Source organism: Leucoraja erinacea, chromosome 26 (genome assembly GCF_028641065.1).
Source record: "Leucoraja erinacea ecotype New England chromosome 26, Leri_hhj_1, whole genome shotgun sequence".
NCBI lineage: Eukaryota > Metazoa > Chordata > Chondrichthyes > Rajiformes > Rajidae > Leucoraja > Leucoraja erinaceus.
The window spans coordinates 31,262,005-31,276,096 of NC_073402.1; the positions used below are offsets into that span (position 1 = coordinate 31,262,005).

The 14,092-nt window shown below is 47.6% G+C and overlaps 1 protein-coding gene across 4 annotated transcripts in view; it reads right to left on the reverse strand.

The window, feature by feature from the left end:
- LOC129709936 (sestrin-1-like) overlaps positions 1–14,092 on the reverse strand; it is a 55,581-nt gene that overhangs the window by 22,469 nt on the left and 19,020 nt on the right. The window contains exon 1 of one of the 4 annotated variants that reach the window (XM_055656632.1): positions 4,770–4,923. The exons of the other annotated variants lie outside the window; for them this stretch is intronic. Coding sequence (XP_055512607.1) covers positions 4,770–4,862 — 93 coding nt within the window. The 5' untranslated portion in view covers positions 4,863–4,923. Of the gene's footprint in view, positions 1–4,769; positions 4,924–14,092 lie in introns of those variants that run through there. 4 annotated transcript variants of the gene reach the window in all.

The following is a 14,092-nucleotide window of genomic DNA, read 5'->3' on the forward strand; positions in this document are numbered from 1 at the left end:
CTATGCAGAGTCATTGCACCAGCATCCCTTTTCATTACATCATCCATTTGCCCTACCTGTCTCACCCATCTCTGAAAACCAATTCCAACTTGTCTACACATTCCTTGACAGAATTGCCAGGTCTTTCAATGGCAGCTTTGACATAACGTCTGGTAAGCGCGTAAGGAATTGACTATAGGAGCAGGGAGGTTCTACTGCAGTTGTACAGGGTCTTGGCGAGACCACACCTGGAGTATTGCGTACAGTTTTGGTCTCCTAATCTGAGGAAAGACATTCTTGCCATCGAGGGAGTACAGAGAAGGTTCACCAGATTGATTCCTGGGATGTCAGGACTTTCATATGAAGAAAGACTGGATACTTATTATTATTTCTTCAAATCATTTGCTATGTCGCTCTTCCAGGGAGATGCTAAATGCATTTCGTTGTCTCTGTACTGTACACTGACAATGACAATTAAAATTGTATCTGAATCTGAATCTGGATAGACTCGGCTTGTACTCGCTAGAATTTAGAAGATTGAGGGGGGGATCTTATAGAAACTTAAAAAAATCTTAAGGGGTTGGACAGGCTTGATGCAGGAAGATTGTTCCTGATGTTGGGGAAGTCCAGAACAAGGGGTCACAGTTTAAGGACAAGGGGGAAATCTTTTAGGACCGAGATGAGGAAAACCTTTTTCACACAGAGAGAGGTGAATCTCTGGAATTCTCTGCCGCAGAAGGTAGTTGAGGCCAGTTCATTGGCTATATTTAAGAGGGAGTTAGATGTGGCCCTTGTGGCTAAATGGATCAGGGGGTATGGAGAGAAGGCAGGGATAGGATACCGAGTTGGATGATCAGCCATGATCATATTGAATGGCTGTGCAGGCTCGAAGGGCCGAATGGCCTCTACTCCTGCACCTATTTTCTATGTTTCTATAAGCTGGAAGAGCAGAATCTGGCCATTCGGCCCATCAAGACCATTCAATCATGGCTGATCTATCTCTTCCTCCCTCCTAATCCCATCCTCTTGCCTTCTACCCATAACTTCTGACACCCATACTGATCAAGAATCTGTCAGTCTCTGCCTTAAAAATATCCATTGGCTTGGCTTTCACAGTCTTTTGCGGCAAATAATTCCTGATTCACCACCTTCTGACTAAAGAATTTCCTCCTCATCTCCCTTCTCAAGGAATGCCCTTTAATTCTGAGTGTGACCTCTAGCCCTAGACTCTCCCACTGGTGGAAACTTTCTTTCCACATCCAACCCAAAACATCAGCCATTCCTTCTCTCCAGAGATGTTACCAGTCCCACAGACCATAACACATTTTACCAATTTCCTGAAGCAGGGAGTAAATTTAACCAGTTAATTCTAAGCGTCAGACTTATGTAGAACAAGTGGTAAGATTATATCCAATCCCAGGTGACTGCACCCTATGAGCATAGATTGGAGGTACAAGGATCTCAGTTGTAAACGGGTCCTTTTCAGAATGGCAGGCAGTGACTAGTGGGGTACCGCAAGGCTCAGTGCTGGGACCCCAGCTATTTACAATATATATTAATGATCTGGATGAGGGAATTGAAGGCAATATCTCCAAGTACAAAAAATTCTTAAGGGGTTGGACAGGCTAGATGCAGGAAGATTGCTCCCGATGTTGGGGAAGTCCAGGGCAAGGGGTCACAGCTTAAGGATAAGGGGGAAAATCCTTTAAAACCGAGATGAGAAGAACTTTTTTCACACAGAGAATGGTGAATCTCTGGAACTCTCTGCCGCAGAGGGTAGTCGAGGCACAGTTCATTGGCTATATTTAAGAGGGAGTTAGATGTGGCCCTTGTGGCTAAGGGGATCAGGGGGTATGGAGAGAAGGCAGGTACGGGATACTGAGTTGGATGATCAGCCATGATCATATTAAATGGCGGTGCAGGCTCGAAGGGCCGAATGGCCTCTACTCCTGCACCTAATTTCTATGTTTCTATGTTGTTGGAATCCTGAGCAAAATACCAAGTGCTGGAGGAACTCGAGGGTCAGACAGCATCGGTGGAAGGAATGGACAGAAGACGTTTCAGGTCGGGACCCTTCTTCAGACTGATGGAGTAGAGGTGGGGGCGGGACATAGCCTGGCGAATGATAGAGGGGCGATGTGTGGAAGGGGACGGGTGTGATGTAAGAAACTCAGCTGGTGTATGCAGCAGTGTAAGAATAATCAGTGGGTCGTTCTGCTGCCTCTGAGCCACAGACCCAGGTTCGATCCTGACGTTGGGTGCTGTCCGTGTGGGGTTTGCAGGTTCACCCAGTTTCCTCCCACATCCCAAAGACGTGCGGGTTTGTAGGTTAATTGGCCCTACTGTGTAGGGAGTGGATGGGAGCGTGGGATAACATAGAACTAGCGTGGACTCGATGGGCTGAAGGGCCTGTTTCCGTGTTGTATCTTTCATCCAATTAATTCAATCACAGGTCGACACAAAATGCTGGAGTAACTCAGCGGGTCAGGTGGCATCTCTGGAGCCAAGGATGTTACCTGACCCGCTGAGTTACTCCAGCATTTAGGCTCTATCTTCCTGGTAAACCAGCATCTGCAGTTCCTTCCTACGCAATTCAATTACAGGTGCTGCCCGACCCCATTTCTGTCTTTCCCCTCACCTTAAACCTACATCCTCTGGTTCTCGACTCCCCCTACTCTGTTTAAAAGGCCATGTGCATTCAACCGTATCTAGCCCCCCCTTTGTGATCTTGTATACCCCTGTAAGATGACCCCTCTTGCCCCTGCACCCCTAGGAAAAAAGCCCAACCTCTCCCACGAGCGCAGTAAATCTCCTCTGCACCCTTTCCAGCTTTAAGCTCGAGAAATTTCCTGCAGGATTTCGAAGGTTTATCATTGTGGTGTGAGCAAACTTAAACTCATGAAGAGACTATACTTATATGCATGTGTGTGGGCATGTGTATGTATGTATGTATGTGTGTGTATGTATACACACACACACACACAAAATTATATACACACACACACACAATTATACACACACATACACACACAAATATATCTATATAGATATGTGAATTAATTACATATTGAATTAATTGATGGCTTGGATAGATGGGTGTGGAGGCTGGTTCAAGCAAGCAGAATTAAATAGCCACCATGGCATTTGAAAAACATTAGTCTGGCTAATTCCTGCTCTATCTGGTCTCAACCCAAACGCTTGGCTGGGAGCTGAGCTGCCAAATTCCATAAATCAGCTGGGAAGTAAACAGAGGCGGGCGGGCAGGCAGCGGGAAGTGAAGCACGGAGCTGGAAATCTACACGACTAAAAAATAAACCATGAAGATAATTAGACCCAGCTTGTGTACCCCAATAGTTCATGGGGGAAAATGCACCCTATTAATTACAATGGGGAGGGGGAGGGAACCCCAATAGTTACTAGTGGGAACTATTGTAGACGGTACAGATTGTGCAGGATGTGAATGACAACAGGGAGAGGGCACCCCCAAAAAACCACAATGGAGGGGGCAATAATTACGGAGGGGGCACCCCAATAACGGGGGGGGGGGTATGGGGGGGGGGGGGGGGGGAGATACACATCTATTCGTAATGCACATGGATCAGGGTTGGGGAATTATTGCAAAGGAATCACACCCGTATCAGCCCCCTCAGGGAATGTTCCAGCACCTGTTCTTGTTCCTTGCAGCCAACTTGCTTAAATCCAGAGGATAGACACAAAATGCTGATAGACACAGCCTGAAGAAGCCTCACCTATTCATTTTCTCCAGGGATGCTGTCTGACCCGCCCAGTTACTCCAGCATTTTGTGTCTATCTTTCGGTGTAAACCAGCACCTGCGGTTCCTTCCTACGGGTTACTAAAGCACGGTGGCAGCTGGGAGAGGTGGCAACTGAAGAGAAGACAGGGAAGGGTGGGTGGGACGAGGAGATCTCGCAGCTCAACTCCAGCAATAATCTCAGGGAAACAGCAAAACACTAACGTTATCAGTTCACAAGTAGAGTTCGGCCATTCGGCCCATCCAGTATACTCCGCCATTCACTCACGGCCAATATCTCTCTCCCTCTCCCAATCCCATATCCCCTTGACACTCATTCTAATCAAGAAACTTGTCTTAAAAACCACCCACTGACTTGGCCTCCACAGCCCTCTGCGGCAATGAATGAATCCCACAGATTCACCACCCTCCGACTGAAGAAGTTGCTCCTCATAAAGGGGAGGTCATTTAAGACCGAGGTGAGAAAAAAAACCTTTTCACCCAGGGAGTTGTGGAATTCCCTGCCACAGAGGGCACAGTGGAGGCCAAATCACTGGGTGGATTTAAGAGAGAGTTAGATAGAGCTCTAGGGGCTGGTGGAGTCAAGGGATATCTAATGCATTTCGTTGTCTCTGTACTGTACACTGACAATGACAATGACAATTAAAATTGAATCTGAATCTGAATCTGAATCTGATATGGGGAGAAGGCAGGCACGGGTTATTGATTGGGGACGATCAGCCATGACCACAATGAATGGCGGTGCTGGCTCGAAGGGCCGAATGGCCTCCTCCTGCACCTATTTTCGATATTTCTGTTTCATCTCCTTTCTAAAGGAACATCCTTTAATTCTGAGGCTGTGCCCTCTAGTCCTAGACTCTCCCACCAGTGGAAACATCCTGTCCACATCCACTCTGTCCAGGCCCTCCCCTCCCCTCCCCTCATCCTGGTGACCCCCAGGGGGTCCAGGCGTTGGTTGCTGGACCCCCCCTCATTCAGGTGAGAGGAGAGGCTCCACCTGGCCGGCTGCCCACTCACCTGGGGGCGGACCCGCTTGCAGTAGTCGCAGGTGAGGTAGTCCTTCAGCGCCGGCTCGCCGGCAGCGCTGCGAGGGGGAGCTGAGACCCTCATGTCGGGGACTGGACCGGGGACGGAGCGGAGCGGCGTGGACTCCCCTCTCTCCGGCGGCAGGGACTGACCGCTCCGCCCTTATATATAGCCGCGTCCCCCGTCACACAGCACCGCCCAGCACCGCCCCTCCCCGCCCCATCCCGCTGCAAACTCAGTCTAACATTTGTCAATGCAACGAAAATGCTGGAGAAACTCAGCGGGTGCAGCAGCATCTATGGAGCGCAGGAAATAGGCAACGTTTCGGGACGAAACCCGAAGGTTTCGGCACGAAACGTTACCTATTTCCTTCCTGAAGGAACTGCACACCCTCCTTCCCAAAGGGTTTCGGAACGAAACGTTGCCTATTTCCTTCCTGAAGGATTTCGTCCCGTAACGTTGCCTATTTCCTTAAGAGTTTCGTCCCGTAACGTTGCCTATTTATTTCCTTCGCTCCATAGATGCTGCTGCACCCGCTGAGTTTCTCCAGCATTTTTTGTCTACCTTCGATTTTCCAGCATCTGCAGTTGCTTCTTAAACACTCAGGATAAAAACTCCCGATTCTTTATTTGACAGGTACATGGATAGAACAGGTTCAGAGGAATATGGGCCAAACGCAGGCAGGTGGGACTAGTGTAGATGGGGCATGTTGGCCGGTGAGGGGAAAGTTGGGATTGAAGGGTCTGCTTCCACGCTGTATCTATCTAGCTATCTATCTAAGGTAGACACAAGTGCTGGAGAAACTCAGCGGGTGCAGCAGCATCTATGGAACGAAGGAACTGCACACCCTCCTTCCTGAAGGGTTTCGTCCCGAAACGTTGCCTATTTATTTCCTTCGCTCCATAGATGCTGCTGCACCCGCTGAGTTTCTCCATCACTTTTGTCTACCTTCGATTTTCCAGCATCTGCAGTTCTTTCTTAAACACATTTGTCGACGCAACTTTACTATATATATATATATATGTATCACGTCTCCCCTATGCAAATGAACGTGCTTCTACAGCGCTCCTGCGAGTTTTTGCAAAAACAGAATTTGCACAAAGGGGCGAGAGATCCAAATCTCACACTGAGATGCGGTGCGTGGCTGACTCTGTGATCTTTGGTTCACACACACACCCACACACACACACACACACACACACACACACACACACACACACACACACACACACACACACACACACACACACACACACACACAAATACACACACACACTCACAAATATACACACACACACACACACACACATACACACACACACACACACATACACACACACACACACACACACACGCACTTCAAGAGTCAAGAACAAAGATTGTCTTATTGTCGTGTGTCCCAGATAGAACAATGACTTTCTTATTGCTTGCTGAAGTCTGGAGAAGGGTCTAGACCCGAAACGTCACCCATTCCTTCTCTCCTGAGATGCTGCCTGTCCCGCTGAGTTACTCCAGCTTTTTGTGTCTACCTTCGATTTAAAAGTGGGACAGGCAGCATCTCCGGAGAGAAGCAATGGGTGACGTTTCGGGTCGAGACCCTTTTTCAGACTTCAGCAAGTAAGAATGTAATTGTTGTATCTGGGACACATATGCAGACACACACACACACACACACATATATATATATGCAGACACACACACACATATATATATATATGCAGACACACACACACACACACACACACACACACACACACACACACACACACACACACACACACACACACACACACACACACACACACGTACACACACACACACACACACACACAAACACACACACGCGCACACACACACACAACACACACACGTACACACACAAAGACACACACGTACACACACACACATACACACAACACACACACAACACACACACGCGCACACAACACACACACACACACACACACACACACAACACACACACACACGTACACACACGCACACACATACACACACGCACACACACGCACACACACACGTACACACACACACACAAAACACTAGTAGTGCAATAATAATAAGTCTATTGTCCACTTCCGTGGCAAACTCGTCCCTCTACAGCGAGCCCATTGCAGCAACAGCCCAGCTGCCCCAGTGCTTGCTCTATGGCACTGCCTAGCATAGGACACACACTATGAAAGGACAAGACACACAAAATGCTGGAGTAACTCAGCGGGACAGGCAGCGTCTCTGGAGACCATTCTTCACCCCCATTCCTTCTCTCCAGAGACGATGCCTGTCCCGCCGAGATACTCCAGCATTTTGTGTCTATCTTCGGTGTAAACCAGCCCCTGCCGTTCCTTCCTACAGACACAATGTTTTTATTTAGCTCCAGGCTGATCGGAATGGACTTGGCACCGATTGCAACTCGGACTTCACCGATACACTGAAGATAGACACCGTCAGTCTGGAGAAGGGTCTCGACCCGAAACATCGCCCATTCCTTCTCTCCAGAGATGCTGCCTCGCCCGCTGAGTTTCTCCGTCCACCCACAAAATGCTGGACAAGTTTCTCGATTAGAACGAGTGTCAAGGGGAGAATGCAGGGAAATTGGATTTGGGAGAGAGCGAGAGAGAGATAGATTAGAAACATAGAAATTAGGTGCAGGAGTAGGCCATTCGCCCTTCGAGCCTGCACCGCCATTCAATACGATCATGGCTGATCATCCAACTCAGTATCCCGTACCTGCCTTCTCTCCATACCCCCTGATCCACTTAGCCACAAGGGCCACATCTAACCCCCTCTTAAATATAGCCAATGAACTGGCCTCGACTACCCTCTGCGGCAGAGAGTTCCAGAGATTCACCACTCCCTGTGTGCAAAAAGTTATTCTCATCTCGGTTTTAAAGGATTTCCCCCTTATCCTTAAGCTGTGACCCCTTGTCCTGGACTTCCCCAACATCGGGAGCAATCTTCCTGCATCTAGCCGCGACTCAGCGGGACAAAAGGGAATGGGTGATGTTTCGAGTCGAGACCCTTCTTCACGCCTTCTAACACTGATTGCATGCAAGCCTTTAAATTATTTTTAAAAACATGTAGAATTAAAATTCTTAAAATTAAGAATAGCGAATTTGCACAACAATCCTCATCGCGGGGACATTATACATTTTGAGTTATTGCCAATAAACAGATGAGAACGATGCAACAACACTCGTGAAAAGGGGAGTTAAATTTCAACCCTTCCAGGAAGCTTTCTTTCCTATTTGCAAGCTGATAAGAATTACTTAGCGCCGATTACAACATGTAGTTCACCGAACAGTTGCAGGCATGTCTTACCATTCTTTTTTTAATGTAAAAAAATATCCTCAAATTAAGAATTTAAAAAAATTGCACAACAATCCTAATCCTAATCCCCTGGACAAAATGCATTTTGAATTATTGCCATTAAAGGGGGAGAATCGGGCAAGTGCATACTTTAATGGTGAGAAGGAGAGTTACATTTCTACCAAGCAACAAGCCTCTGTGTGTGCGGGTGGCCATGTCTTTGATACACCTGGGCCGGCCCGGGGCAACCTCCCCACTGCCTGCCCCAGGCCCAATAATGGCCTGATACCAACAACGCGCCCCCCTCCCCCTCCCCCCCCCCTCTCCTCCCCCTCTCCCTCCCCCCCCCCCCCCCCTCCCTCCTCCCCGCAGAGACAAGGAACTGCAGGAGCTGCAACGTAGAAAGATGCAAAGAACTGCAGATGATGAAACGTGGAGACAGGGAACTGCAGAAGCAAGGAAAAAAACAAATATTTTATATAGAGAGTTTGTTTCTCCTTTCGTATTTATTAAATGGAGGGATTATTCCCTCCATTTGATGTCAGGACTGTCTTATGAAGAAAGACTGGATAGACTTGGTTTATACTCTCTAGAATTTAGAAGATTGAGAGGGGATCTTATAGAAACTTACAAAATTCTTAAGGGGTTGGACAGGCTAGATGCAGGAAGATTGCTCCCGATGTTGGGGAAGTCCAGGACAAGGGGTCACAGCTTAAGGATAAAGGGGAAATCTTTTAAAACCGAGATGAGAAGAACTTTTTTCACGCAGAGAGTGGCGAATCTCTGGAACTCTCTGCCACAGAGGGTAGTTGAGGCCAGTTCATTGGCTATATTTAAGAGGGAGTTAGATGTGGCCCTTGTGGCTAAGGGGATCAGGGGGTATGGAGAGAAGGCAGGTACGGGATACTGAGTTGGATGATCAGCCATGATCATATTGAATGGCGGTGCAGGCTCGAGGAGTAGGCCATTTGGCAAGAGCCAAATGGCCTACTCCTGCACCTAATTTCTATGTTTCTATGTTTCTATGTTTCTATGTTTCCCCTTTAAAGAGTCTAATGGTCAAACTACAAGCCTCAAATTGATAAAAGGCGACAAGGTTAGGTTGAACCGATGGCTTCCACAGGTGACAAAATGTTTCAATGCGAGGGAGAGATAGATCAGCCATGGTTATTATTCTCTAAATGGGGAGAGAATCCAGAAAAATCGGAATTGCAAAGGGACTTGGGAGCTGGTGCAGGATTCCCCAAAAAGTGAATCTGCAAATCAAATCGGTTTTGTATAGAAAGCAAACTCACTGCTAGCATTTATTTCAAGAGGATTTGTAACCACATTCTCCTGCCTTCTCCCCATAACATCTGTTTAAGAAGGAACTGCAGATGCTGGAAAATCGAAGGTACACAAAAAAGCTGGAGAAACTCAGCGGGTGCAGCAGCATCTATGGAGCGAAGGAAATAGGCAACGTTTTGGGCCGAAACCCTTCTTCAGACTGACATCAGATGTTTTGGGCCGAAACCCCTCAGACTGACATCCTGACTACCCTTAACATCTGTACTGTTCAACAATCTATCTATCTCTGCCTTAAAAATATTCAACTTGTTGAGAAGGCAGGAACGCGGTACTGATTGTGGATGATAAGCCATGATTGCATTTAATGGCGGTGCTGGCTCGAAGGGCCGAATGGCCTACTCCTGCACCTATTGTCTATTGTCCTCCACAGCCGTCTGGGGCAATGAATTCTGCAGATTCACCACCTTCTGACTAAAGAAATTCCTCCTCATCTTCTTCCTAAAGGAACGTCCTTTAATTCTGAGGCTGTGCCCTCTTTTCCTAGACTCTCCCACTAGTGGAAACATCCTCTCCACATCCACTCTATCCAAGCCTTTCGAATCACCGAAATATTTTATAAGCCTAGTGTATTTAATTGAATTGTAGTGCTCAAATCAAGAGTGTTCCAAAATCAAATCCAGAAAGAGAAATATTATAATTGAGGCTGAAGCGGGCAGCACAATGGGGAAAGTGGGATAACATGGACTTAGTGTGAATGGGTGATCTAGGGTCGGCATGGACTAGGTGGGCCGAAGGGCCTGTTTCCACGCTGTATCTCTAAACTGAGCTAAACGAAACATTAGTACCAAATTGATTAGTACGGGTGTCGGGGGTTAAGGGGAGAAGGCAGGAGAATGGGGCTGAGAGGGAGAGATAGATCAGCCATGACTGAATGGCGGAGTAGACTCGATGGGCCGAATGGCCTAATTCTGCCCTGAGAACCTATGAAAAAAGACACGGGCTGGATCACGGATAGGAAAGGATGAGGGACGTGGGCCAAATGGGACTAGCTTAGATGGGCCATGGATGATTTTGTCCAGAAGGGCTCGTTTCTGTGCTGTACAGAGATGAAATCCTTTATTTGCAACCACACACTCGAGGTGACGTTTCACCGCCCAATTTCAAGGCTATGGTTTGGCAGAATAGCTCGAGCACACTTAACAAGGCACAAAGGAAAGGGGACAGTGTGTACTTGTGTGTATCCGGTGAGCAGATAGCAGGCCTGCCCGCTTGCAGCGTGGGGCTGCCCAGCTGCAAGGGCATGCACGGGTGTGGGAGTTGCGCGGTTTGGAAGACAAGTGGAGATAGGAGAGGAAAGGAGCACGGTGGGGGGGGGAGAGCTGCAGATAACGCAGCCACGGAGATAGGGGCTGGGGAGCGGGCAGCACACACCAAACTCTGGGATGAGACGGGAGACTAGAGCAAGCAACAAAGGCGGTAAACTACACACGGTGTCGCAGCGGTAGAGTTGCTGCCTCACAGCGCCAGAGACCCGGGTTCCATCCTGACTACGGGTGCTGTCTGTGTGGAGTTTGCACGTTCTCCCTGTGACCCGCGTGGGGTTTTCTCCGGTTTCCTCTCACACTCCAAAGACGTTCAGGTTTAGAGGTTCATTGGCTTGGGTATAATTGTAAAGTGTGTGTGTGTGTGTGTGTGTGTGTGTGTGTGTGTGTGTGTGTGTGTGTGTGTGTGTGTGTGTGTGTGTGTGTGTGTGTGTGTGTGTGTGTGTGTGTGTGTGTGTGTGTGTGTGTGTGTGTGTGTGTGTGTGCGTGCGCGTGTGTGTGTGTGTGTGGATTACGGGTCGGCATGGGGGCGAAGGGCCTGTTTCCGTGCTGTATCTCTAAAGTCTAAAGCAGTGGTTCCCAAATGGGGGTACGCGTACCCCAGGGGGTGCGTGAGATTTTAAAATATAGGCCTACATATATTTTAAAAGTAGCATCCATGCAAAAATCCTTTAAAAATAACTAATCGTCTGCATTCGTGTAGTTTTTTTTCAAATGTTTGAATTTTGTACGCGTTTATCAGTTCCAAAGTTTAATAAATCAGACACTGATGGCACTGATGGTCTTTTTTTTTTCAACCAAAAATGCTTTGCGCTGGTTAGGGGGTACTTGGCTGAAAAAATATTTCACAGGGGGTACATCACTGAAAAAAGGTTGAGAACCACTGGTCTAAAGTATTCGGCACCCTCATCAGTGTCCACCTATCACTCTCTAGCCCTCGTTCTTCCCCTCCTCTCTTCCAGCTTTCATCCCCCCCCCCCTCATTAGTCTGAAGAAGGGTCCCAACCCAAACCATCGCCTGTCTATTCACTCCACAGATTATCCACGACCCATTGAGTTCCTCCAGCACATTGTGTCTTGCAGAAAGTAAACGTGCCTGCCAGCCGGGAGATTCTGGAAATCAAATGGGTATTGTATAGAAAGCAAACTCACTGCTAGCATTTATTTCAAGAGGACTTGTAACCACATTCTCCTGCCTTCTCCCCATAACATCTGTTAAAGAAGAAACTGCAGATGCTGGAAAATCGAAGGTACACAACAAAGCTGGAGAAACTCAGCGGGTGCAGCAGCATCTATGGAGCGAAGGAAATAGGCAACGTTTTGGGCCAAAACCCTTCCTCAGACTGACATCCTGACTACCCTTAACATCTGTACTGTTCAACAATCTATCTATCTCTGCCTTAAAAATATTCAACTTGTTGAGAAGGCAGGAACGGGGGGTACCGATTGTGGATGATCAGCCATGATTGCATTTAATGGCGGTGCTGGCTCGAAGGGCCGAATGGCCTCCTCCTACACCAATTGTCTATTGACCTCCACAGCCGTCCGTGGCAATGAATTCCGCAGATTCACCACCTTCTGACTAAAGAAATTCCTCCTCATCTTCTTCGTTATACAACGGCAGAAACAGTCTTGTTGCAATTATTCATTCTGCAGCGCCTGAGAAAATAATCCAGCTCATTAATCTTACAAAAGAAGTTACACAATAATCTCCCAATGAAGCAAAACACCTTATCAGTGTTCCACTAATGCTGACTCGCACGTTAGTGCTGACTCAAACTGTCAGTGACGCAGTGTAACTTGGATGGAGACACAAGGAAAACTGCAGATGTTGGAATCTTGAGCAAAGTACAAAGTGCTGGAAGAACTCAACGGGTCAGGCAGCATCTGCGGAGGAAAGTCCAGTATAACATAATCAAAGACTTGTCCCTGTCCCTGTCCCACCCCGGTCATCCCTTCTTCTCCCCGCTCCCGTCCGGCAGAAGGTACAGAAGCTTGAAAGCGCGCACCACCAGACTCAGGAACAGCTTCTTCCCCTCTGTTATCAATCATATTATGTGGATAAATGTGAGGTTATCCATTTGGTGGCAAAAACAGGAAAGCAGATTATTATCTAAATGGTGGCCGATTGGGAAAGGGGGAGATGCAGCGAGACCTGGGTGTCATGGTACACCAGTCATTGAAGGTAGGCATGCAGGTGCAGCAGGCAGTAAAGAAAGTGAATGATATGTTAGCTTTCATTGCAAAAGGATTTGAGTATAGGAGCAGAGAGGTTCTACTGCAGTTGTACAGGGTCTTGGTGAGACCACACCTGGAGTATTGCGTACAGTTTTGGTCTCCAAATCTGAGGAAGGACATTATTGCCATAGAGGGAGTGCAGAGACGGTTCACCAGACTGAGTCCTGGGATGTCAGGACTGTCTTATGAAGAAAGACTGGATAGACTTGGTTTATACTCTCTAGAATTTAGAAGATTGAGAGAGGATCTTATAGAAACTTACAAAATTCTTAAGGGGTTGGACAGGCTAGATGCAGGAAGATTGTTCCCGATGTTAGGGATGTCCAGGACAAGGGGTCACAGCTTAAGGATAAAGGGGAAATCCTTTAAAACCGAGATGAGAAGAACATTTTTCACACAGAGAGTGGTGAATCTCTGGAATTCTCTGCCACAGAGGGTAGTTGAGGCCAGTTCATTGGCTATATTTAAGAGGGAGTTAGATGTGGCCCTTGTGGCTAAGGGGATCAGGGGGGTATGGAGAGAAGGCAGGTACGGGATACTGAGTTGGATGATCAGCCATGATCATATTGAATGGCGGTGCAGGCTCGAAGGGCTGAATGGCCCACTGCTGCACCTAATTTCTATGTTTCTATGTTCCTATGTTTCTATGTTTCTATCAGGCTTCTGAACGGCCCTTCCATAAGCTGGGGTACTGTCCGATTCACCTCTACCCCATTGCGGACATTGGACTTTGTCTGTGGAACTGGTGCTGATGCTACAATGCTGAGAACTATATTCTGCACTCTGTATCTTCCCCTTTGCTCCACCTGATGCACTGGAGTTTGAACGGATTATGTTCATATATAGTATATTTCGGCTGTTTGGATACAACGCAAATTAAAGCTTTTCACTGGGAATTATTCTTGTAAAAACCTCCTCTGGGCCCTCTCCAGAGCCTGCACATCCTTCTTCAGATATGATGCCCAGAATTGCTCACAATAAACAGACGACTCAAGCCCCCCCCCCCCGAATCAAAACAGCCCACGAATGTTGGTAATACTAACACAGCAGTAACACACTGTCGAGCAGTAACAACTAACGGTGTACAGAACACCTTTGGATATTTACAGGTAAACAAATCTGCGATGAAAGTGTGCACGTGTC